This window comes from Antechinus flavipes, chromosome 4 (genome assembly GCF_016432865.1).
Source record: "Antechinus flavipes isolate AdamAnt ecotype Samford, QLD, Australia chromosome 4, AdamAnt_v2, whole genome shotgun sequence".
Taxonomy (NCBI): domain Eukaryota; kingdom Metazoa; phylum Chordata; class Mammalia; order Dasyuromorphia; family Dasyuridae; genus Antechinus; species Antechinus flavipes.
Window position 1 is genome coordinate 194,016,475 of NC_067401.1, and position 26,086 is coordinate 194,042,560.

The following is a 26,086-nucleotide window of genomic DNA, read 5'->3' on the forward strand; positions in this document are numbered from 1 at the left end:
TTTTGACTCCGGCTTCATTTCTACATTGGTAACCTTCTCTGAGGTCTTTAACTGAATTAGAAAAGTCTCATTTAAACCAGGAATGGGGCCTTGTCATTTCTGAATTTTGCTGTGTTTTCCTCATACCAGTAGTAATGTTTGAAAATTGTGCTGCCTATGTCAATTACACTTTATGGCCAAGGTGTTATCTGGGTGCTTGTAAATAGATGTTCTTTGTACAACGATTGTGCCTTCTATATAGATGTTTTTGTACATTGTTCCTTTAGAATTCCTATATTGAACACCTGTATTGAATCAGCCAGTTGGATCTTACTTTTTCCTAATATCTCTAGAACTTTACTAGTACTATGCTAGGCATTGTAGGGAATCAGAGGGAGCAAAGAAGGCAGGCCCCATGTAAGGACTTTATAGTAAGGAGGACTTACCAACCAACCAAGATAACTTGAGCTGGATGATGAATGGGGGGCATAGGTATGGGACATGGGCTACTCCAGTCAAATGCCAGCTGGTACTTGGTGAGGACACGATTGGTGCTTTCAAATATCTGAAGGACTCGTTTGGAAAAGGAATTAAGATTTATTCTGGGTTCACCTCAGAGAGAATGGGTAGCATTTATATGGAAGACTGGATTCAGCTCAATGTAAGAATTAGTCTCTACCCTGGAAAAGACACTCTTAGGAGCAAGAAGGGGGAGATCACAGTGGCTTCATTTTAATTCTGGTTATTCTGTGACCTAGGCCACTTTTCCGTTTTCCAGCAACATAGAAATTGAAGACAGTAGAGTGCTGGAACTGGAGTCAGAAGACCAAAGTTCAAATCTGGTCTTGGACATTAGCTGTGTGGCTTTGGGCAAGTCACTGAACTGTTTTGCCTCATTGTATACAAATACATATCTTTGCCAAGAAAATCCCAGTCTGTCGGATGTAACAAAAATGTGATCCAAAACAGTGGGCAAGGTGGCTGTAATACCAGCTCTGGCATTCTTCTGAATCGTGATACCTGGACCCCAGAAGATGACTATACACTTTAAACTTTGTTTGGAAAGGGTCTAAATGATCCTCTCTGTGCGCATCCTTCCCTTACAATATAGTACCTACCTCTCCTATCTTTTCTCCCTTCTACTCATTTCAGTCTTCAATAATTTCCTTAGTTTTGTGTACAATATAAAATGAAATCTTTTTGAGCAGTGTGTATTCTCTGTGATTTATGGTTAAAGCTTAAGGTTAAGTAAGAGTGCCTTGGAGCCCAAGTCTAATTCTGCAGATTGTCCTCTATCAATGACAATAGTGAAATAAAGACAGACCTGAAACAATGTTCTCTCGTCTGAAGTAATGATAGGCTGAAGGGGCCTCCGAGTGATCAGGCTATTCAACAAGATGCATGCATAAAAATTAAAATAACCTCTAAAGCACCATATTCTATGGCTCCCATCTGTATGAAATACAATTCTTAAAAAGCTATGGAGAGCAATAATAAATGTTAATTCAGTAATCCCTGCAGTTGTAAGGGATTTTGTTTATTTTTATCTTGTGATGAACAAAAAAAGGCCTGATTTTTAAAAAATATTTGGAATTTAACCCGACAGCCCTAACATACTATTTTGGAGTGTACTGAATGAAGTTCTTATGCGTTTTTAAAGTAGGTGTCAAAATTTTAAATTGTTACCAGGAAATGTTTTAAGCAAAATGCTGACTACTTACCTTATAAAGTCTTTAACCTGCAGGGAATCCATTTCTATTTTAGTATTAAAACATGGATAAGAAGTCATGATGCCTTCCCTTCCCCCACCAGTTCAGGATTTGCCATAATTATATGAACTCAGTTCTTCTGTGAAATGGAGAGGTTACACTCAGTGATCTGCAAGGTCCCTTACTGCTCTATGATCTTCCCTCATCCATCCATATGGACACATAAGAGGATCAACTCAAAAACTCAAATTCATTCCAGGTTTTAATTAGAAATGGCAGAATGTTCATTTCACTCCTCACCAATCATACTCCTCACAAGAATCAACTTTCCTGGGATAAAAACTCGTTTCCCCTTTCTATACTCCCTTTCCCCCTGACTGACCAAGACTGAATAATTTCCATTCTCTAGAGGCTGCCCATTTCAAAAAGATGCCCCATTTGAACTCCTTAATGTTATCCAGTTGTAGATATGGTTAGAGGTGGTTTGTCATCAGGTGGGACCATGATACACACTCAGGATACTAGCCTGAGGGCCCCTCACCAGCACCAATTTTATCCTTATGTCCTAATGAGAGCCTCAGATTCCAGAGATTTAATTCAAATCAAAAGGATAAGGAATGGGAACTATCTCAATGCTGACTCCTTTCACAAGGAAAAGTCACAATTTGAGATTTCCTTAGCCTTATAATACCCTTCCCATTGTTTTTCCAGACCACCCAATGAAACAAAGATGGAAAAAGTTCTTGCTATCTAGTATGTAGCATCCATCTATGACCTTAACTGGGTGGTTAGTTTTGGGGAAAACATTTCCTCAATTTTTAAAAAATGTGTTCCATTTTCTACCCACAATTTAAGAGACTGTGAAGTCATGATCTTTATAGACGCCAATGAAATGCTTTTCCCCTTAGGATAGACCACCCTGTCATCCAGGATGACATCTAGGAACAGAATCTTGGTGTTCTGGCTATTATGGGCCAGAACTCTGAATTTAAACAAAGGATTCTTATAAGGTGCTAAGTCAGTGGAATTGATAGAGATAATGGTTATCTAGTTTAGTATATTAGGTTCGGTATGATTGATTTAGTCTTACAACAAATAATGGTTTCCTAGTGATATGATTGGTTTCTACTCGGTGTGGAGCATATAAGCAGGGATTGAGAGCCACGGAGGAGAAATGCACAAGAAGCTCTCTGAGGTAGATTAGACAAAGAACTAGAGGCAGGAGCTTAAGCTTTCGGAACCAAGGGGAGAAATTCCATTCAATCTTCGATCTTCCTGGTGGCTGGCCTGGACTCCTGTACTTCCCCCACTAAGACAAAGGCCAGACTGAAAGGCTCTCCAGAAAGCTGTCCAGCTTCAGGCAGAGAGATAATAAAGGATTGACTTTAACACCTGGCTACTCTTCTGTTGATTATTAAACTGAAATGAAGGCTGCTCCCAGAGACCTCCAGGAAAACCGAACAAGAGAACATTACATTTTGGCTTCTGAACATGGGACCAAGAACCTTCATCTATGACGCAGAAATTAGGTGAGTACAAGAAGGAAACTTTATAAAGAGCTAAACTAGTGCTTCAGTTGAAATGGACAGAGTTTAGAAAGGAGCCTTTTCCACTTCAAGGAAAATGTGTAGAGAGTATGGTTAAACGCATTAAAAGCCAAGGTTTGATTGTAACTTGGGAGCAGATCATTGAACTTTTAGAATACACATCTCCTTGGTTCTTTAAGGAAAAAGAATTAGATCCAAAGCCAATTGTATTAAGTTATAGAATAAGAAAAAAGAAGAGCGAGCAGGAGGGAGAGGATCCAGACAAACTAAGGGAAAAGCATAAATAATTAGACAAGAGTGGAGATTAAGTACAATTCTGATGAAATTAAGGAGTGTGGTTGATGCTTCACAGCAGGAGCCAGAGGAGGGGGAAGGGGCAGTAACACAATCAACACTAACACCCCCATGACAAGATTACAAAAGACATTAGTTAAAGCAAAAAAAGGACAGGATATATCTGATTTAATAGAAGCATACCCTGTGATTGAAGAATTTCATTCTTCAGGTCAACAAAGGAGAAGATACACTCCTTTTGATCTGGAAAAAATTAAGGATTTGAAAAGGGGTTGCACTCTTTATGGGGATACATCGTCTTATGTTAAGATGGTATTAGAGAATTTGGCTTATGAAATTTTAACCCCTAATGATTGGAAATCTATAGCAAGGACATGTTTAGAACCTGGACAAAACTTGTTGTGGCTTTTGGAGTATAGTGAATTATGCTTATCCTTCAAACCAGAGTTAATATACAAATCACCTTTGAAAAGGTAAAGGTCAGTATACAGATGCTTTAAGCACAGATTAATTACCCTTTGATAGCATATGAGCAAATTGCTGCTGCTATCAAAGGTTGGGGCTCCCTTTACAGGGAAAAATGGAGGTAAAGCCTTCACAAAAATAGAGCAAGATCCCAGTGAACCCTTTGCTGATTTTGTGGGGTGTTTGCAGACAGCTGTCACAAGAACCATTGGAGAAAATGCAGCTATAGGAATTGTAAGACAACTGGCTAAGGAAAATGCTAATGAGGTTTGCAGAAGAATTATATGGAGACTCCACAAAGATGCTCCTTTAGAGATGATCATAAGACGCTGTGCCATGGTGGGCACAAATGCTTATTATACCCAGACTGTGATGAACATGAGAAGACAGGATTCCTCATGGCAAGGAACTTCTAGAGAAACTTATCGATGCTTTCTGTCAGTGTGAAAAAATAGGGCATTGAAAGCCCAGTGTAGATATATAGAGTAAGAGGACAGAGTGAGAGAAGACCTAATACCCCATGTCCAAAATGTAGCCAAGGCTTCCACTGGGCCTCAGAATCTAATTGACCCAGGGAAATGAGAGGCAGGGCCCAGCTCCAAGACCTCAAACAAAAAACAGGTGGGGTATGATGGCAGGGGAGGTTACACCCAAAGAGTCTTTAGAAATTCAGGATTCTGATATGATCAGTCAGCAGAGAAGCAATCTGAGAGAAGAAAGGGATTACAATTGGGGAGAAAAAGGCTTTTTAACCCAACAGAAGAGCAGTGTCCAGTGCGAGCAGCTCCAATATAATTACCAAATGATGAGGAGAGATTTAGAAAGTGATGAATAGAAGGGACCAGATAGATTAACTGCCTGGGAGAAAGAGTTTGCTTGTATTTCTACAGATGGAGAAGGAAATCAGATGGGTGCCAATGAGCCATATTCGTCTTGTCCATCGGAGAGAGACAGAAAAAGAGAAAAACCTCAAAACAAAAGAGAAGACCTAAGAAACATCTGACACTGAAAGAGCATGGCTGAGGAGACTATTACAGAATTTTTAAACCAACAAGAATCATTGTATTTTATGAGATGAAAAATTGTTGATAAGACTGCAGAACTTCAAAACTAGAAGGAATTATTGGATTCTGTGAGACATGATAAAACTGATATAGGACTTCAAAATTTGCAGGAATCATTGCATTCCCTACACATATGAAGTAATGGACAGCAAGATTCCTTTTGGACTATTTCTAGGACTTATGGATGTGTATATAATTCCTCATGTTGATTCATGTTATTTGTTGTATCACTTCTAGCCTGTTATCATGTGCTTCTGTAATTTATGTAATCATGTGTAATGCACCTCTAATGTTGATGAATTTATGTATACCTGTTTCAAGTGAGACCCTTCAGAAACCTACTAATCTGGTTTGATTCCCCATTTCCTTTGGTGTTTTCACCTCCCTTCCTGAGACAGCAGGGAGAACATGATCACCTCCTTTTTTGGGGTTCTCACCACCTTGAAAAGTCAGGGAGGTCATGATCACCTATGTTCTAAAACAAAAGAAAGCGGGAGATATTATGGGCCAGAACTCTGAACTTGAAACAAAGGATTCTTACAAGGTGCTAAGTCAGTGGAATTGATAGAGACAATGGTTATCTAGTTTAGCATGGTTCAGTATTATTGATTTAATCTTACAACAAATAATGGTTTCCTAGTGATATAATGATTGGTTTATACTCAATGTGGAGCATATAAGCAGGGGTTGAGAGCCACAGAGGACAAGTGCACTAGAAGCTCTCAGAGGCTGAGACAGATTCATTCCATCATCCACCTCTGTGGTGGCTGGAGGCTGAAGCACAAACCTTTGGACTCAGAGAGATTCATTCACTTCACCTCACACCACCTTGGTGGCAGGCTCTCCTCCGCTTCTTCACTGAAACCAAGACTCCAGAAAAGCCTCCCAAGTGAAGGAGATAGGACTTTGAGGAGACAATAAAGGAGTTGGACTTTTAACACCTGGCTATTGTTATGGTGATTACTCTGAACTGAAACAAAGGCTGCTCCCAGAGACCTCAAGGAAACCGAACCAGAGAACATTACACTGGCTACCAGAAGTTAACAAAATAACAATATCTTTAGATTTCCCAAGTTGCTATGGAAAGCTGTCCAGACCCTTTAGCTTCTCAACTAACCAACCAATAGGTGGGGTGGAGCCCAGCAGCTAAGCCTAAAGCTCCAGCACAGGAGCAAATGATTCTTGCAGCTCAGAAATTTATTGGTAAAAAGGGCTCAGGCAGCTTGGTGTTCACATGCAGCCTTGGTGTTCTGGCTGCAGTGGGGGGAAGAGGAGATGTGGCTGTCATGCCAACCACAGGCAACGGACAAAGAGCTCTCTTCTCTTCCCCGCCCCACATCAGGGCGTTCCCCTCGAGATGTCAGATAGAATCCACGCTTGCTTCCGACTCTTGTGGAGAGTAGAGCACTTTTTTTAAGATGCCAGCATAGTAGGGCCCAAACACTTGTTGGTTGTGATGTATCAGGCAGGAAAACCTTTGGCCCATTTCTGCCAGCTCTTCTTCAATAGGAGTAATGCCTCCAGGGAGGTCCCTCAGAGAAGGCTGCACTCCCCGGATCAAGCAGCATTTGAGAAACAAACGGATCCGTTGATCTGCGAATATTGACAGACGGTAGCAGAGTTAAAGGAAGGAAATTGTGTTTGACTTTTACCCTCCTGTTCACAGAAGGATAGATATAGAAGCATGAGCATCAAGTGTTCACTTAACCCACTCATCTGCTTAGGCAGTTAAGACATGCAATTTGATTGATTGGGGTATTTCAGTTTTGTTTTAATATATAAATCCCAAAGATAGAGCAAATTTAAAAGATAGCAAAAATTTTCAATTATTTGAAGGACTGATTTAGGGGGACACCAAATGAACACTGGTGTAACAGGAGCTCTCTGTTGCTAGTGAGTCCATCCAACATTTTTTACTTGTGTTATTTATTATTTAACAATGTGCTAAAAGCACTAAAGATACAAAGGCCAAAAATGAGGACTTATTCCCTCTCCTTAACAGAGTGGGGGAAATAACATAAGCAACTGGATATATACTGAATACATATGAAGGCTATGTGTTTATGAATATAATCTGAAAAGGGAAGGTATTAGAACGTGGGGTATAGGGGACAGGAAAGGAAGGCTTAATGTAGTTTGAGCAGAGCCTTGTAGGAAGTCAGGAGATGGCCTCTGACTGGCCTCATATTTAGCACTTTTTCTACTATGTGGCATGTTATACTTTCATTTAGGGCTAGAGCACATAAGCTGAGGTGCAATTGAGGTTAGGTAAAAATCTGAGGGAATTTCACTGCTAGACTTGGGGAGGTGTGTCCACCAGGAGAACAAATCCTTCAGCAAAATAACACTAGATTTGTACCAGAGATGAGTGATGAGTTTGCAGAAAGGATGGGCTTGTAAGTTGAAATAAATGGCCCCAAATCACTTTAATAGTTGGGTCCCTGAAGTACAATAAAAATGTTTTTAAAAGATTGCAACAACCAGACTCTGACCTTCCATAAAGAACTGGAGTTAATAAACAATTTCCCATACTAGCAAGCAGTCTGTCTAAATTAATTTCTAGGTGCTGAATTTGGAAAAGAGCTGGGAAGATCAAAAGTAATCCAAAGAATAAGACAAAGTATCTCACTTGTAGTGAGCACCATACTAATTGAAAAGCCTTGATGTCCACAGAGAATTATCCTCTGTGGGAAGCCTCAGCTTTGAATCTGATGATTTGGTCAAAGCAGCACTTCCAAGAACACTGAGTCTTAGAAACTTTAAATGGTTCTACATCTGTTTGCTACAGATAGAATATCTGCCTTTGCCCACAAGTGTCTCACCAATGATGCTGCGGACGCAGTTGTCCTCCTTGGCCACACTGTGGATCTGGCCTGACAGGGAAGCCGCATTTTCTTTGCTTAGGGCAGGAAGATTCAGGTCCACAAGGGCCTGCTGTATTTCCTGAAGCACTTGGTCACTTATACTCAGCAAGGCCTCATTGAGCCTGAATCACAGGAAACAAAAAGCCAACAATTTCTAATTCAGTGCATTGTGTAAGTAAGGCATCTTATGTAGGAAGAGGAACCTGATGAAAAAAAACACACCAATCCCTCCCATCCAAAGAACAGCAGATACTGACAAATAAGTATAATGCATTAATTTCAAGGTTGCAATCAAGATAACTGCTTCATCGATGGGGACAATTTGGCAGAGACTTTTGTCCAGTGCCCCTCCTTTATAAAGAGGAAGTTAGTACAGAGTGGTTAAGTGCTGTATCTCAGGTAATGCAGCTGGTCAGTGATGGAGCCAATTATTATTGCACATGATATTTTGTTGCATTTCTCCTAAAAATAAAATACTAGCAACATTTACTTCTAACTACACCAGTAACTGCTATAGGAATGCTCATCAACTCTTCTGACTAGTTCCACAAATCTTGTTTCTAGGTTTCCTTTTTATAGTATTCTTGAGTGGTTTCTACATAGAGGGGAGCATAAGTAGTACTATTACCTTACTGACAACCCACACCCTGAGTAATCAGCTCTGTCGAGACTGGCCCAATACTATTCACTGAACAAAGGTGAATCCTTTAGACCTTTATACTCAAAGATGTTTTTTTTAAAAAACACCAATGGTAATTTTAAATATCTCCCAAAAATATTTATGTGATGAAAAAACTATTTGTCAAGTTCCTGCTTTCCAGATACATCCCAACTCCAGAAAAGATCAAGATTGATATTACTCACCTTGACTGATTTCCCTCCAAGAGGACTTTGATTATTTGTTTCAGTCTGTCTACAAATTGAGGTGAACCCAATAACTTGGGGCCACAGTAACTGTTGGCTACTAGCAATACGGAGGCCAAAATGGTCAGCTGATTTAACTGGCACTGAATCTCCTGCAGCCGGGTTCTGTCCATCATCACAGTCTAAGATAAAAAATAGCCTGTAGTCAGCATGGAAAGGACCCCATCTGAAGACCTTGACACCAGAAGAAATGTCCCCACCAACAGCCATACCTCAGGAAATTCCTCATTGTCAGGATCCCAGTGAAGAAGATTCATGTAACCCTGATTTAACACCATTGAGGGGCTTATAGGATTGTCTTTCATTGTCTCATCTGCAGGTGAAGTGATTTGTTCGGGAGGGTCATAGGGGGGTGGAGGGGGCATCATAACTTCAGCAGCTGCTTGGCTTAGCCACTTTGTGGTGTGATCCAGGAAGTCTATAAGGAAATGAGATTTATAAGACCTCACCTTCTGTACACTCCAAATACATCATCAATAAAGAAATGATTTGTGAAACTTTTTGCTTTAAGTGCTCAAGTAAGTGACTGCCATCTACTCTGCTGCCGGGGGAGCGAGAAGCTTTTTTCCTACTGTTTGTAAAAATGGTAGTCATAGTCCCTCCCCACAAGCATAAAAAACACCAGCAGTCATTTGCTAGTGCTCCTGTCTTGCCCCCCATTCCTGTACATACTAGGCATCCTCTGAAGAAGCTCCTGGAATTTGGCCCGTTCATATTGGATTGAATGCTCCTGCAGATGTGGTCGTATGCTCTGGATGGTGAAGTTCACCATGTCCATTTTCATCAGGCCTAGAACGTGGAATATTTCCCTGCCAGAGGAGGAAATAAAAAATTAAACACTGAGAAAAAGCATGGAAGACTGAAGCCCCGGTGCTAGGTGTCAGGAAATTTTAGAACTTAAAAAGCAACTTTAAAACTTATCCAGTCCTAAATTTTCAATTTACAGGTGAGGAAACTAAGGGCCAAAGAGGTGAGATGAATTGTCTCTTCTGGAGTCACACAGTAAATCTTCAAATGTATGTAACTTAATAATTACAAATAAAAACCATAAACCTACCCCAAACAACTTGGAACTAAATGAATTAAGCAAAGCAAAGTACTTCTTAAGAAGAGCTTTTACATTACATCATAACAACTTCTCATAAAGTCGTGTTTCTTTTTTTTTTAATTTTAATTTTATTTTATTTAATAATAACTTTGTATTAAAGTCATGTTTCTATTTGGATTGTTGGTTGCTGTTATTCAGCTCTTTTTTAGTCATGTCTGACTCTTCATGCCGTAGTTAGGTTTTCTTGGCAAAGATACTAGAGTAGTAGTTGGCCATTTTCTTCAGCTCAATTTACAAATAAGGAAACTGAGGCAAATAGGATTAAGTGACTTGCCAGGTCACACAGCTAGTGTCTGAGGCCAGATGTGAACTCAGGAAGATGGGCCTCAAGCCACAGGACCACCTAGCTGCCCCATCATTAGATTCTCTTCTGGATGTACTGAAAATATGAACTTTTAGTTTTGTCACTTGTAGGAGTCCTTGTTTTTTTTCCATACACAAAGTAGGGATAATTGTTATTCCTATCTAGTTATAGGACTTGTGTTTGCATAAAGTAGGTTGTGAATAAAAAATGACTATCTGGAAGAAAGGCATTAATGGATTCCATTATAATCACAAATTGTACATATAGAGAGAGCTAAATTGATTTTCAGGAATCAATGCTTTTGTCCATATAGGTACTCTATCAACATAGATCATAGTCCCTGGATATCTTAATGGATGAGAGTTGCTACAGGTGAAAAATTAATCATTCTCATCAATCTATAGGTTAAGTCTTTCTCAATTTAGCTGGACTGGTCCTCAAAAATCTTAGTGACCTATGGGTCCATCAGTGTGCCCATAACTTGAAAATATTTTAGGACCTGCCTTGAGCTGCCATAGCAAGGGTCACTTTTCCCACAAGGCAGAGAACTTGAGTGCAAGATCTATCAAACTAAGGGTGAGAAAAGAACAGAAGATTAACTCTATTATACTTAGGGGGAAAAAAGCCAGCAGACATTAGAAGGAACTTTAACATACTGGTCCTTTAAATGTTTCATTTTGTTTCTGAGATAATAGTGCTGGTGTAAGCGTTTCATTACTATTTTATGTTAGGAACTTTGGGGTTCTTTCTATTTAGGCACAGAGAAATACATTTTAATTGGGTCTGGAAAAGCTAGAGAATATAATTAGTATGACCTCAGAAAATTTTCCTGGCACAGAAGTTAGGCTGGTTTCTGAGGCCAATGGCTCTAATTTCTCACCTCAGTAATTGCACGGGGTCTGATATGCTCTCAAGTTTCTGAACCTCTTCATCTCGAACTGGTGCACAAAGCATTGTCATCATGCTCAGGATGTAGGTGGACAGATGAGACACATCCAATGCTCCATGATCAGCTTCCTGCTTAAGAAGCTCCATATCCATCACTTCTTCAATCTGACTTTTTAGGCGGTTCTGGCGAGGAAGGAGCAGCGATAACAAAATCTACCCAGGAAAGAAAATCCATTGCCTGCATTATTGCTTAGCAAAATAACACTTCTCCAAAGAACCATCAATCTTTATAGCTAAATCTTTCCTGGATCTAATTCGGGAAACTTAGGCTCTGGACTTCCTGGCCTGCTCTGTAACATTCTATTTAGAGCATGACATCTTTTGTGCCATGGAACCCCTCAGATAGCCTGGCAAAGCATTTGAGGGCTTTATGCAAATTTTAAATTCATAAACCAAAATATGCAGGATTACAAAAGAAACCAATTACACTGAAATAGTTACAAAAAAAAATTTTAAACATATTTGAAGACCACAGGTTAAGGCCTAATAAATGTTCCTGTCAGTAATCAGCAGGTATTTAGCAAAGCTTAGTATGGGCCAGGTGCTGTAGAAACAAAGGTTAAAATTTTTTTTTTCCTTGTAACTTTCTTCTTAGTGATGGTCTATGTGAAAAGCTATATACATACAAGATACATACAAATAGATAGAAGAATCTAATCTAATAGAATTTCAGAGAAGGCGGCACTACTAGCAACTAGGGAGAACTGCCAAGGTGGAGTGTGGGGGTGTTATGTAGCCAAGAGAGTTGGGAGGTACTTAATCCTGCTACAGCAATGGTGTTTATACCCACTGTCTCCTATAAAGGCTACAGGAGAAGAGAATGGCAAATTCAGAACATGCCCCATGATGTATTGTCCTTATTAAAGAAGTTTTTTTTTTTTTTTTGAGATGCCAACTGACAGGAATAACACTCAAATAGGTAAATGAGGATTCCTGATTATTCACTCAAAATAGTCTACTGAACTTTTTATTGTTATAATAAATAAAATGAATATAAATTGATATATAAATAATAAACATTGTCCTAATAAATATTCTATTCTTTCCTAGGAAATGGAAAAATAAAGAAGGCATCTGTTTCAGATGTGGTCTAAAGAAAACCCTAAGCCCAGTACTTGTCCTCTCAGCAATCATTGCTTAAAGTCCCAATTTTTCAAAAAGGCTTTCAAAGGCCTTCGGCAATCTGGCTGCAACAGAATGAATTATTCTCCCTTCAACCCAGACGTATTCTCTTCCCACCTTTATACTCGGCTTTAGATTTCTATTTAAATTCTACAAGTGAAGTACCTTGTCCAAGGTTACATAGCTAGTTGGTGCCAGAATAATGTATATCCCAGGCTCCTGATCCTAGACCAATGTTCTTTTAATTACACCATTAGATATCAAATCTCCTGTAATATATAGGCCAGTCTGATGAGACCACTCTGTACGTAATCAAATGCCACCTTTCTTAAAGGCTTTTCCTGAATCTTCTAACTGATTGGCTTTTTCTGTCTCCTCTGAAATCCCGCTGGAAGTCTCTTGGAATTTGTGGTCGTACTGTGGACAATGGCACACTTGACTTATATTAACTACAAAATTATGAAGTCAGGGTCTCATTTACATTCAAAGAACTTAGAGCAATCCCTTGCACTTTATAGGCCATCATTAAATATTTGTTCATTTTTTGAACAGAAAATATACTGGTTGTATAAATATCAACTGAGATTCCACTAGACTAAGAACTCCATCCCCAAATCCTTGAGCTGAAGCAAACAATGACCCAGTACCATCTTTAGAGGGGCTCACCTCTTTGATTTCTTTTAGAAGCTGTAGAGCATAAGTATAATCCGGAGGAACAGCTGACAGCTGTTCTCGAAGATGGTCCCAGAAAGCATTGTGCATTGTCTCCTTAATCTTGCTTTCCAGACTAGAAGAGGATAAATGAACAGTTCAGACTTTTTCATCATTCAGTAGGCAAGAACTTATTAGGTACAACTATGTGTCATGCACATAGTCTGAGGCAGCTGGATGGTTCAGTGGGTAGAGTGCTGCTCCTCCAGTCAGGATGACCTCAAGTCAAAGCCAATCTTCAATACTCTTACTGGGTGACTGTCACTTAACCTTTGCCTAATTCAATAGTACATCACACTCCAGTGTCTTTGCCAAGAAAACCCCAGGGACTGTATGGTCTACAGAGTCATTGAGAGTCAGACATGACTGAACCACAATCACAAAAGGTTAACAGGCGCCGCTGTGGTACCAAAAGAAAAACACTAAATAGCCTCTGCCCTCAAGGAGCTAGCTCTCTGTCCTGACTTACAGTGGTTAAAGGGCTACAATATCCACATCTTTGTTTAGGGGAGTAAAACCAACAGGAAAAGGAGAGGGTCTGTATTTGGCATTATATTTAGATCTGGGGATAGGCATGGGCCCAAGCTCTACAAATTAGCTTTACACTTAAGACAGCCCCTTGAGGATGGCCGACTTGTGAAGGAAAGTCCCTCAGAGAGAAAGGGCACAACCATGATTCTTATGAACACCCTTCAAAAGTATGCACATATTTCAAATGAAGACAACTGAAACGGTTCTTTTTTTAATTGGCCTTTGTCCTCTTTTTAGAAAAACACAACTGTCATCAGAATTGGCAGTTTTTAACTTTTTTCTTACTCAACCTTTACATCATTAACACTCTTGTTGAGGGGTTAACAAAAGAAAACCTGGTGTCACCGTTTTGCTCTGACTTACCTCTAACCCCTGCAACCTCCCCACAATCCTCAAACATAAACCTGTCTAGGATTTCAAGTCAGAGCCACCCTTTCTTCTGGCCGCTCGCTCCCTCAGTCTGGCTCTTGGCTGACTAGTGAGTGACAGCTTCCTGGTTCTAGGATTGACTTGGAACTCCAGGGACAGTGAAAGAGGGGAGGCCGAGGGTACAGAGGAACTGAAGGTGCCAAACTGGATATTTCAATAAAGCCTTACTTAGTGCTCCAGGGGAATCAAGTTTGGCACACTCCTCTCACACATGTCCAATGTGACCTACATTAATCTGGGCAATTCAGTCATTCACTTTCTTGCAAAGACCTTAAAAGGGCCAAAAGGCAGGCAAAATGAAGAGATCTACAAATTTGCTAATATTTCGATATCAAATAGGGAAAATGGAAAATACTTTTTAAAAAAATCTTTAAGTGTGTCAAAAGTCAATGCTCTTTGACTCTTATTTGCATTGGAGAGTTAACTAAAAGAAGGACCCTTTCTGGAGGTATACAGCCATTGTTTACTATCAAAATTCTGATTTACAAGATCATTACTTAGGGTAATTTATGAAAGTGTTTCTTAGAACTTAAGTAGAGTTGGCAATACCACTGTTGAAAAAATAATCTTTCAATAGGTGCTTGTTTGATCTATAGTAAATTAAAAAAGGAAATATCAAACTGCTAGGGGCTACTTCCTCAGGCTCTGTCTGAGAAGATCTGAAGCCTACATATTCTATTAACTAGTAACTGAAATTCCAAAATGCAAACTTCCACAGTAATAACATCAATTTGATCTTGGTTAATATTTCTTCAACACTTCAATACCAATAATTACACATAACCATTAAGGATATCTTTTCTTGTTTGAATAAAACTTAAAAGTTCATGCTATGAAATAAAGAAACTTTCAATTTGGTCAAAGCCTGTTCTCTAGATGTATCTGTGCCAGGGAGAGAAATGAATGAACTTTGAGAAGCATCTACCTATCTGGAGATAAGGCCATCTCTTCCATATGGAAATCCTGGTTCACCACAATTTCATGTGCAATGCTCATCTTGGAAACTCCATTAACTGTCTCCATCAGCTCTGTGACAGAAAGACCTTGTGGAGGGCTACCTGGAAAAAGGAGCAGTAGCAATCCACAGTGGATTTTACACAACATTAAAATATTATTCATAGAACCACTCAGTCCTTTAAGGTCCCAAATTTAGATTGAGAAAAGGGATCTTCCACAAGCTAACTGAATGACAATACTATATTAAAAAAATTCTGTAAAAATTGAGACCTTTCTCAACTCTAATGCTCTGTCAATGTTGACAACTTCAAGTTGTCAAGTTGAGAATGATGCTAACTAATGTTCAGTCTCTAAAGACAGAATCATAGAATTTTAGTTCAAAGGGACCCAAGAGGTCCATTCCATATCTGAAAATGAATCTCCACAATATCATAGCTGCTAAACAATGATCCAAAATTAACAGGTTCTGAGAGAAAAAAACTCTCTACCTTCAAAGGCATTCTACCTTGGGATAGTTTTAATTATTAAAAAGGTTTTCCTTTCACCAATAACAAGTCTAAAACCTCCACAATGATATGACAGCTTTTCAAACCCTTAAAGACAGCTAGTATGTTTCTCCCCCTTCCAACCCCCAGAGCATTCTCTTCTTCAGGCTACACATCCCTGATTCCTCCAACCACTTCTCAGAGGACAATGGTCTTTCATACTGCCCGGGTGAGTCTCCTCTAGAATCCTCCAACTTTATCAATGCCTTGCTAAAATGCAGGGCCCAAACCGGACTATATCACCACAGCTGTGTTCTGACCACATCTAGGATAGTTTTCTGCTTCTTTCTGATATCCTACACCACAATAAGGATAAACATGATTCCACCAGAAGAAATTATTATCGCCCTTCCCAACTGACAGCCAGGTGATGCATGGAGATTGGGTGCTGAATGTGACATCAGGAAGACCTGTCCAAGATAACACTTCACCTGTCTTAGACTCAATTTCTTCTTCTGTAAAATGAAGATAATAGCACTCATTTCCCAAGATCAAATAGGACAATATACATAAAATACTTTGCAAAATTTAAGGTTCTCTAAAAATCTTAGCTATTATTATCATCTACTCATTTCTTCCTAAATCTGATGCTACATAGTGGTTTTTTGGTTTGTTTTATTTTTTGCAGTAGGGACAACTGGTATTGGATATGATCCAAGCTTAACTTCTTTATATACATATGATGAAACCTTGAAAAGTTGAGTGCAAAGCCAAAAAACATATATTGAATGATGTCTTGTATTAAAATTTCATAAATTTGCTAAGAATTAGGATTATTCTGCCTTTGTCATTCACTATGTACAATTAATTCTCTTATAAGCCTTTGCATTGAAAATTAGTGGAATCAATCCAAATGATCTTTTTACTGGCAGCTAAGTAGTACAGTAGGAAGAATGGCAAGCATGGAGTCAGGAAGACCTAAGTTTAAAGTCAATCTCAAGATACTTACATGCTATGTGATTCTTGACAAGTTAGTTAGCCTCTGGCTACTTAAATTTTCTCAAGTGCAAAAGCAAACCAAATCAAATAATATTCACAGAGCACTTAGCACAGAATCTGACACACAACAAATGCTTATAAGGTTTCCTTTCTTTCAAAATACCCAATATTTATATATCACTGAAAAAAGAAGATATATATGATCTCCTTTATCATAGAAAAAAATACAATTTTATAACCATTTGATCCTATGACCACCCTAAGAATTGTGCAGGGTGTTATTATCTCTATTTTATAAATAAAGAAATTGAGATTCAGATAAATGTTTTTTGTTGTAACAAGGAAAAAAGGAGGCTAAAAGGGAAACTTAGATTAGACAGGGAAATGATAACATGGTGATACTTTACAAATTTATTTTGTTTTTCTCTGCAAAGAGCATAACGTTTAATTTGTGGAGAATACAAATAGCTAATAGATACTGGATAGTAATAATTGATACCCAAGATAAATAGGGAGAGAATAATCAGGTATTCAAAAGCATAGGCACTAAGTGCAAAATCAAAACAAAGACAGTCCTGCCCTTAAGGAATCTTATTTTATTTAAAAATGGAGGAAGGAAACATGCACAAATAAGTAAATACATACAAAATAAATTCAAATTCAAAATAAATTTGGAGGAAGGGGAATCAGAAAAGACCTCAAAGGATATTTTGCTGGTAAGCTGGACCTAAAAGGGAGTCAGAAGTAAAGGTAAGAAAAGACAGCATTACAGGCCTAAGAACTAACCCAGGCCCAAGGGCAGATGTGCTGAAAAGGGAGAGGAAAGATTATAGAGGAGAAGCAAAAAGTAAACCAATCAGGCCAGAACAGAGTGAAGAAAAGAAAATTGTCATTAACTTTTGAAAGATGTACTGAAGCCAGGCAGTGACTTTTAATTGCATGTTACTCTTGTGGCTTCGAGCTGGTCAGATTTGTGCTCTAAGAAGCAGTGAGGGAAACGGAACAATGATCATATACTTGATTGAAAGAGGGAAATTTGGAGACTACCTGATTTGGAAGAGAAATTGCATTTTGAAAATGATCCTAGAGCAAATTTCAGATGCCTATAGGACATTTAAGTACAAGCAAATGGGCAGAACATTTAAAGGAAGATCAGGAGACGTGGATTGCATGTTTAGATTCGAAAGTCATCTTCACAGAATTGAGAGTTAAATTCATAGGAACAGATGAGACTGGCAAGGAAGAATATAATAGAAGAAAAAAAAAGCAGGTGTTACAACACTTAGCCACATCTTGCACATGAAGAATCGGGACGGATGGAATGGATGAGTATCTTGCAAAAGTGAGTGAAGAGGATTAGTCAGACAGTAGGAAGTATCAGAAGAGAGCAGTGGCACAAAAACCTGGGGAGGAAGAAAGAGGAGGTAATCAGCAAAGGTAAATGCTAAAGGAATTCCAAGTCGAGGAAAAAGTATTGGATTTAGCAAAAAGAGTTAGCTGGTGACTTTTATAAAGAGTCATTTCAACAGGCAGTTGTCAGAGGAAGAAATCAAAGCTATCAACATTTACATTAAAAAATGCTCTAAATCACTAAATTAGAGAAATGTAAATTAAAATAAAAAATATTAGCACATCTAAGATGCTTCAGGGGATGTGGAAAAATTGGGATGCTGATGTACTACTATTCGTGAAAGAGTGAACTGGTCCACCTATTCTGGAGAACAATTTGGAATAGTGCCCAAATGGCTATAAAACCTGACCCTGCAATACATCATTATTAGGCCTGTATCCCAAAGAGATCAAAGGAAAAGGAAAAGGACCTATTTGGGTTGGGTTTTTTAAGATCAAGCATTTTTTATAACTATATTTCCTAATACATGCAAAGATAGTTCCCAACATTCATCTTTGCAAAATCTTGTGCTCCAAGTTTTTCTCCCTCCCTTCCTTCACCTCTCTCTCCAATAAATAACAAGCAATCCAACATAGATTAAACATGTGCAATTCTTCTAAACATATTTTCATATTAAGAAAATGACCTATTTTTGCAAAAAATATTTATAGCAGCGTTTTTTTTGTGTGGTGGCAAAGAATTAAGACTATAGAGATACATCCAGTGATGATTGATAAATTAGATTGGGGGGGTGGGGAGAAAGGAAAAGAACATCTATCAATTTGCATTGGGCAACTTTAGGCCGGGAACAGGGCATTAGCATTCTGGATACTGGATTCATGCCAATTATCTAAGGAGATAGCAGAAACTGTTTCAAAGTACAGTCTTAAGATCTGGGCTCAGATGAGGGCCACATTAGCTTAGCCCAGGTTGGAAACAGAAAAGACTACCTTGTGATCTGTGCATTGATAGGAAGAGGAGAAGCAGCCCTCTGCTGCAGCTCTCCTCATGGAGAAGGCAAAATCACATTGCCTGAAAAAGAGAAGGCATCAGTCAAAGGAATTCTAAGTAATACTAGTGCAAAATACAACAGTATTTGGAATAGTGCCCAAATGGCTATAAAACCTGACCCTGCAATACATCATTATTAGGTCTGTATCCCAAAGAGATCAAAGGAAAAGGAAAAGGACCTATTTGGGTTGGGTTTTTTTAGATCAAGCATTTTTTTAAAACTATATTTCCTAATACATGCAAAGATAGTTCCCAACATTCATCTTTGCAAAATCTTGTGCTCCCAGTTTTTCTCCCTGGAGTGTTCAGCTCACAGATGATTTAAAAAAAAAAAAGTCACACAATGGTCTGCAGGTGATTACAGGGTACCCTTTGGCTAGTACTATTGTGCAGTTGTATTGACCCTGGATGTCACAATTATAGTGTGAGGAGGAAGACTAATACACTCAAGCAGACGGACACCATGTAGTTCCAGAGCAGAAAAGAGTTTGTAGTCTTTGAAAGACCAGAGCATAGGTCAGGAGAGCAATGACTACAACTTTCCTTAAACCCTACTATCTTGAAAGAACTGAAAACTTATAGACACCCCCCCACCCCAGAACTTTATGTGAAAACAAAAAATCTGAAGCTTCAGACCTTAACAAAATTAAAAGTTAAGAACAGCCTAATAAATTAGCAAGCAAAAGCAACCTGATCGTAGAATGTTTCCATAGTGATAGTAAGAAACCAGCTATGAGCAAAACTTCAAAGAAAAATGTGAATTGGTCTCAGGCCCCAAAAGAATTCCTAGAAAAGCTCAAAAAAGATTTTAAAAAATCAACCAAGAGAAGTAGAGGAAAAAATTGTGAGTCGTTAAAAATAATGAAAAAGAAGAATCAACAGCTTGGTAAAGGCAGTACCAAAATTAACTAAAGAAAACTTCCTAAACAAAAGCAGAATTGGCCATATTTAAAAAGAGGTACAAAAATTCACTTAAGAACTCCTTAAAAAGTAGAAGTGACCAAATGGAAAAGGAGGTGGGTACAAAAATTCATTGAAGAGATTCCTTCAAATCAGAAGTGGAAAACTAAAGCTAAAGAAGCTAATGATTCCATGAGACATTAAGAAATAATAAAACAAAAATCAAAAGAATGAAAAAAAAAACAGAAGAAAATATGAAATGTATTATTGGAAAAACAAGGAAAAATATTTTAATACAGACCCAAGAAAGATAAATCTAAGAATTACTGTACTATCTAAAAATCATGTCATTTTTCTTTCTTTCCTTTTTTTTTTTTTGTTTTTTTTTTCCCCCAAGAAATCATTATAATTTAGTAAGGAGACAAAAATCAATCAAACCTTTTAAAAACCTTTTAGTTAAAAACCTAGTTGAACCTAATTAGGTTCAAATTTTAAGATTCAGTTAAATTTTATGCCTATATATATTTTATTATAGCTTTTTATTTATAAGATATATGTATGGGAAATTTTTCAGCATTGACCCTTGCAAAAGCTTCTGTTCCAACTTTTTCCCTCCTTCCCCCCACTCTCTCCCCCAGATGGCAGGTAGACCAATACATGTTAAATACAATATATGTATACATTTTTTTTCGAGCATGTCATTTTTCAAGAATATTTCAAGAAACTGTCCAAAAAAACCTGTCCTGATATCTTAGGACCAAAGGCTAAACTAGAAATTGAAAAAGAATACATCAACCACCACCAAAAATGATTCCAAAATAAAAACTCCCAGAAATATTACAGCCAAATTCTAGAGCACCCAGATCAGAGAAGATATTGCAAGCAGCCAGAAAAATAAACAAACAAAAATTCAACTATTGTGGAGACAGAGTCAGGATAACACAAGATTTAGCAGCACATATTAAAGGAGGAGAGGTCTTAGAAATGATATTCCTGAGGGGCAAAAGAGCTAGGATTACAAACAAGAATCACTTACTCCGCAAAACTGAGTACAATTGATTCTTCAGAGGGAAAAATGGATATTTCATGAAACAGAGGGTTTTCAAAAATTTTTGATAAAAACACCAGAACTAAATAAAAAATATAAATTTTTTCAAAAACAAGACAAAGAAGCATAAAAAGATAAACAGGAAAGAGAAATCATACAGTATTGAAGATGATACTTGTAACTCCTAAGAACTTTATCATTATTAAGGCAATTAGAAGGAATATGCCTACTCAGAGAGCATCTGTATAAGCTATGATTAAGGATATCTAAAAAACTAAAATTAAAATTAAGAGGTATGAAAGAGGGATGCACTGAGAAAAAAAGGAAGGGAGAAATAGAATGAGATAAATTATCTCAAATAAAAGAAACGCAAAAGAACTTTCACAATGGAGGAGAAGATGGGGGGTAGACAATGTTTGTTCTTATTGGAATTGGCTCAGATGAACATGCAGACTCAGTTGAATATAGAAATTTGTGTCACTCTAGGAGGAAGTAAGAGGGAAAGGAGATAAGGGGAGGAAGCTGATAGAAGAGAGGACAGATTGGGGGAGGCTGTAGTCAGAAGCAAAACATTTTTGAGGAAAGTTAAAATGAAAGTATAAGAGGAGAAGGATATGAGGGAAATAGAAGAGAAATACATAATCATAATTGCAAAAAAATTTTTACAGCAGACTTCTCTGATAAAAGCCTCATTTCTCAAAAATAAAATTTAGTCAAATTTATAAGAATATAAATAATTCTCCAATTGATAGATGGTCAAAGAAAATGAACAGGCAACTTTCAAAAGAAGAAATCAAAGCTATCTATAGTCATTTTTAAAAATGCTCTGAATCAGTATTGACTACAGATACACTAACTAATCAAAACAACCCCGAGCATTTCACACTTATCAGGCTAACTAATATGAAAGAAAAGAAAAATGACAAATGCTGGAGGGGGGTGGGAAAACTGGGACACTAAGGCACTATTGGTAGAATTGTGAATGAGTCCAACCATTCTAGAGAACATTTGAAATTACATCTGAAGGGCTATAAAACATATCCTTTGACCCAGCAATACTACTACTAGGTCTGTACCCCAGAGATTAAAAAAAAGGGAAAAAGACCTTTATGTACAAAAATATAGCATTTCTTTTTGTCATAGCAAAGAAATGAAAATTTAGGGGATCATCCTCCATCAATAGGGGAATGACTGAACTGTTTAAATATGTGATTGTGATGGAATACTATTATGCTAGAAGAAATGAGCTTTCAGAAAAACCTGGACTTACATGAACTCAATACAAAATGAAGTGAGCAGATTCAGAAAACTATACACAGTAACATTAATACTGTATGATCAATCAGCTGTGAGTGCTATTCTCAACAATGCAATTATCCTAAAAGACTTGTGATGAAAAATGCTATCCATTTCCAGAAAAAGAATTGATAGAATCTGTTTCAAATTGAAAAAAAAAATTTTAACTTTTTCTTGATTTTTTGGTCTGTCATACCAGACTTGTTCATCCAATATTTCCATTAAAAAGTGATGTGTGACTCTTTCTCCTTTTGGATACTCTTCTCTTTCCTGGGTTTGAATAGCACTGCTCTCTCAATTCTCCTTCCAACTGTCTAACCACTCCTTTCTCTAAGTTCTTTGCTGGATCTTTCTACTTCTACTTTCTAACTGTGTTGGGTTCTCAGAGAAAGGAAATAGTAAACTATAGCAATTATCTTTGTCAAGAAACTCCCAAAGAGGGTCACAAAGAGTTAGATACAATTGAAATGACTGAACAATAACAACAAAAGGGCCCTCTCCCCTTCTGAATTTTAGTTCCCTATCTCCAGCTGCCTATTGGACACGAGAACTATGTCCATAGATATTTCAAATTCAGCACATCCACAACATTCTTTCCTCAAATACCAAACTCTCCCTATAATGCTGAGAACATTGTTTATCCTCTCAGTCTCTCCCAGCTTTATAACCTTGACTCATCTCTCTATTCCCATATCCACTTCATTGACCAATCTTGTTTTTACCTTCCTATCTTCCCCTTTTTTCTCCATTCCCACAACCACCCTGCTCATCACCTTTCTCAATATCTTAGATGCCACTTTTTAAAGGAGACTTCTTATTCCTCCCCAGTCTCAGTCATGTCCTTCTATTTATATCATTTATATACCTATTTATTCCCATCTCTCCTTTAGTAGATATGCTCCTAAGAGCAGGGGTTCTGTGCTTTAGTCTTCTTTAGATGCCCAAAGCTTAGCAGTTTCAAGCACATAGTAAGTACTTAATAGATGTGTTTTGATTGCCTAATTGCTGTCCTTTCTGCTTTTGGATAGCTCTGATTGTCAGAAAGTTTTCCTTACATCAAACTTAATTGCTCTTTTCCCTTATTCTTTATTCTGCCTCCTGGCCAGCACCAAACTGATCAAGTCATTTGCCTTTTTCCAAACCTCTAAATATCATAAGCATTTGGAATACAGGTCTTCTCTGAACTAAAGCGCTACAATTCCCTCAGCTGATTCTCGTATAGGAAGAACTTGCATCACTACTTTATCATCTTAAGTGCCCATCTCTGAATATTCAACAATATCCTTCCCAAATGTAGTTCCTAAAACTGAAGGTAACATTCCAGATATGTCTGAGAGGATAGTGTTAAGGCAGTGAGGTAGCACAATGGATAGAATGCTGGGCCTGGAGTCAGGAAGACTCATATTCATGAGTTCAAATCTGGCTTCAAATATACTAGGTGTATAACTGTGGAAAAGCCTCAGTTTCTTTATCTGGAGAAGAAAATAGCAAATCACTCCAGTACCTTTGCTAAGAAAACCCCAAATGATGCCATAAAGAATTGAACATAACTGAATAAACACTGGGACTATTACTAGCTTTGTTCCTTTCTTAATGCAAGCAAAAAATCTCATTTTTTTGGCTGCCACATGTCAACTGACATTGAGTTTGTTGACCACTAAAATGCCCCTTGGTTGCATCCTGTACTTATAAAGGTTTGTTTTTTTTAATCCAAACATAAAGACTTTCTATTTATTCCTATTGCATTACATCTTATTAAATCTGACACCTTGTTATAATGTCAAGATCTTTCTGGATCCTGAATCAGTTATCCAACGTGTCAGCTATCTCTCCCAGCTATATGTCATCAGAAAATTGAATTTAAGTATGTCATTAGTGCTGAATCATGATAAAAATGCCAAACAGCAAAGGGCCAACAATAGATCCTGATCCTCAAGGTACTCGCCTGGAGATCACTCTTTGTGATATCAGAGCTTAGTGAGTACTCTTAGCGTCTGGCCACTTAACCAGCTTTGAGTAAATTTAGAAGCATTGATGTCTATGCCCACAACCTTTTTCTGTCTGATGATAGACTTCACAAATGTTTGAGTGAAAAAGCATTTACTATGTGCAGAGATCAAAAGTCCCCATTCTCAAGGAGTTTGTGCTCTAGAAAGTAGAAACAACACGTGGAAGCCTCAGCTGCTAGTGAATCTTAGGGTACAGCAGCAAAGCAAATGATAATGCCCCTTCCTTAAAAGTCAATTCCATTTATAAAGCTACATGTGTTTCTGGTGTTGGACCCCCCAAGGATGCCAAGGGCTTTGGTAATGAGGCTAGCGCTCCAGAGGTGGGCGCAGGCCGCAGCACACATCCATGAAGGTTTCTCCTGTCTGTGATGGCTGGGGGACCCGACTACAAATGGTGACTGAGGTCTGGTGGGGGGAGAAAAGCGGATACCTCTATTTCTGGGGCTCCTGAACTCTGAGTCCTGAACTGTCTCCACCACAATCAAAGAGGATGTGGCGATGGTGGCTTAAGCCACTTGGCACAGGCCACTTCCCACAGGATGTCCCGCTGTTTCAGCAAAGGCTGGCTTGCCCGCTCAGATGGTAGCAGCTGGTGATGGTAGATTCCCTGCTCCCCTGGATGGTGGCTGCAGGGCTAAGGAGAAAGAGGACTTGGAAGCTTTGCTAACATCTAAGTCAATTACATCAACAGTATTCCCCTGAGCTACTAGCCTAGTAATTTTATCAAAAGGAGGAAATGAAATTAGTCTGGCATGATCTGTTCTATGTAATTCTGTGCTAGTTCTCTGTGGTCACTGTTTCCTTTTCTAAATATTTACTAAATCTCCCCAGTCATATTTAAGACATTTAAGAATTTTGCCCAGAATTGAAGGGCCAACTCATTGGTCTAAATTCCACAGGCTCTATTATCTCACCTCTTTTCCAATCATATAATACACCTCTCCCATTTTTCAGTCTTTCAGATATCACTGATAATGGCTTCCAAGTGAAGTTTTTAAGCAGAGGAACCACTTAATAATTACAGCTATTTCCAAGGAATATCCTTCTCAGTGGTGTGAAGAAATTTGAGGGGACAGAGGATGCAGGAGGGAAGACTCCATGAAGACAACATTGAATTATCTACATGGTACTGAGGAGGCCTGAATTATAGCAGTGTGAGAATGGAGTACAGACAGAAGGGAAGTTGGGCAAAGTAAAGAGGCTGAGAGGGGGTACAGAGTTAAAGACAATTCTGAGTCTCTGACACTGAAGAAGTGGAGAAATCAGGAGTTAAGGTTCTAATATAGCAGGACTTCTTAAACTGTTTCCACTCACAACCCCTTTTCAATCAAGAAATTTTGACGTGACTCCTGCTGTGTAGATAGAGGTATACAAATCAAACATTTACTGATAATCAAAATTTTGTGACCCCCACATTCAGTTATGAGACTTCACATAGGGTTGTGAGTTTTAAAATCAGAGTTTTAAGAAGTTGGGAAATAGAGGATGGGGGAGATGTGGTTCAACAATGTTTCTTGTGAAAATCCAGGCAGTCAATTTTGGTAAGCAACCAAATTTGTCCTCCTGGGTTACGTGAGAAGCGTGCCTTTCTGAGTTCAAACCTGACACCAGACACTCAATACTGTGTGACCCTGAGCAAGTCCCTTAACTCCGTTTGCCTCAGTTTCCTCATCTATGGCTCCATATATGTAACATGAGCAATGGCCACAAAGTAAACTAGCAGCTAGGCTAAAAACCAGGTTGAAGGTAGTCAAGACTTTTTAAACACTTTGGTGAGTTAGGAGAAGGCCTTACCACCCGAGCAGATAGATTTCTCCCAATGGAATGGCTGGATGAGAACACTTTGTTCCAAAGGCCATGAAAGTAACTAGAGAGGACACTGGGAAGCACTTAGAGCTTGGTAAAACATCCAAGATGCTAAGATCATCCACTGTGTCCGAGGCCTCTGCCAGGTGTCCTGCCTTGTTTTGCCACTAGACTTCAATGACTCTG

General features: G+C 38.4%; 1 protein-coding gene across 4 annotated transcripts in view; it reads right to left on the reverse strand.

Moving 5' to 3' along the window:
- Positions 1-6,237: 6,237 nt before the first annotated feature.
- The window catches only part of TCP11 (t-complex 11), a 31,525-nt gene continuing 11,676 nt past the window's right edge, over positions 6,238-26,086 (reverse strand). For 3 of the 4 annotated variants that reach the window (XM_051996449.1, XM_051996447.1, XM_051996448.1), the window contains exons 2-8: positions 12,995-13,115; positions 11,139-11,359; positions 9,519-9,655; positions 9,059-9,264; positions 8,787-8,968; positions 7,881-8,044; positions 6,238-6,651 (exon numbers count right to left, since the gene is read on the reverse strand). In XM_051996449.1, coding sequence (XP_051852409.1) covers positions 6,419-6,651; positions 7,881-8,044; positions 8,787-8,968; positions 9,059-9,264; positions 9,519-9,655; positions 11,139-11,359; positions 12,995-13,090 — 1,239 coding nt within the window. In that variant the 5' untranslated portion in view covers positions 13,091-13,115 and the 3' untranslated portion in view covers positions 6,238-6,418. Of the gene's footprint in view, positions 6,652-7,880; positions 8,045-8,786; positions 8,969-9,058; positions 9,265-9,518; positions 9,656-11,138; positions 11,360-12,994; positions 13,116-14,924; positions 15,023-26,086 lie in introns of those variants that run through there. The other variant, XM_051996446.1, reaches the window with a different exon arrangement.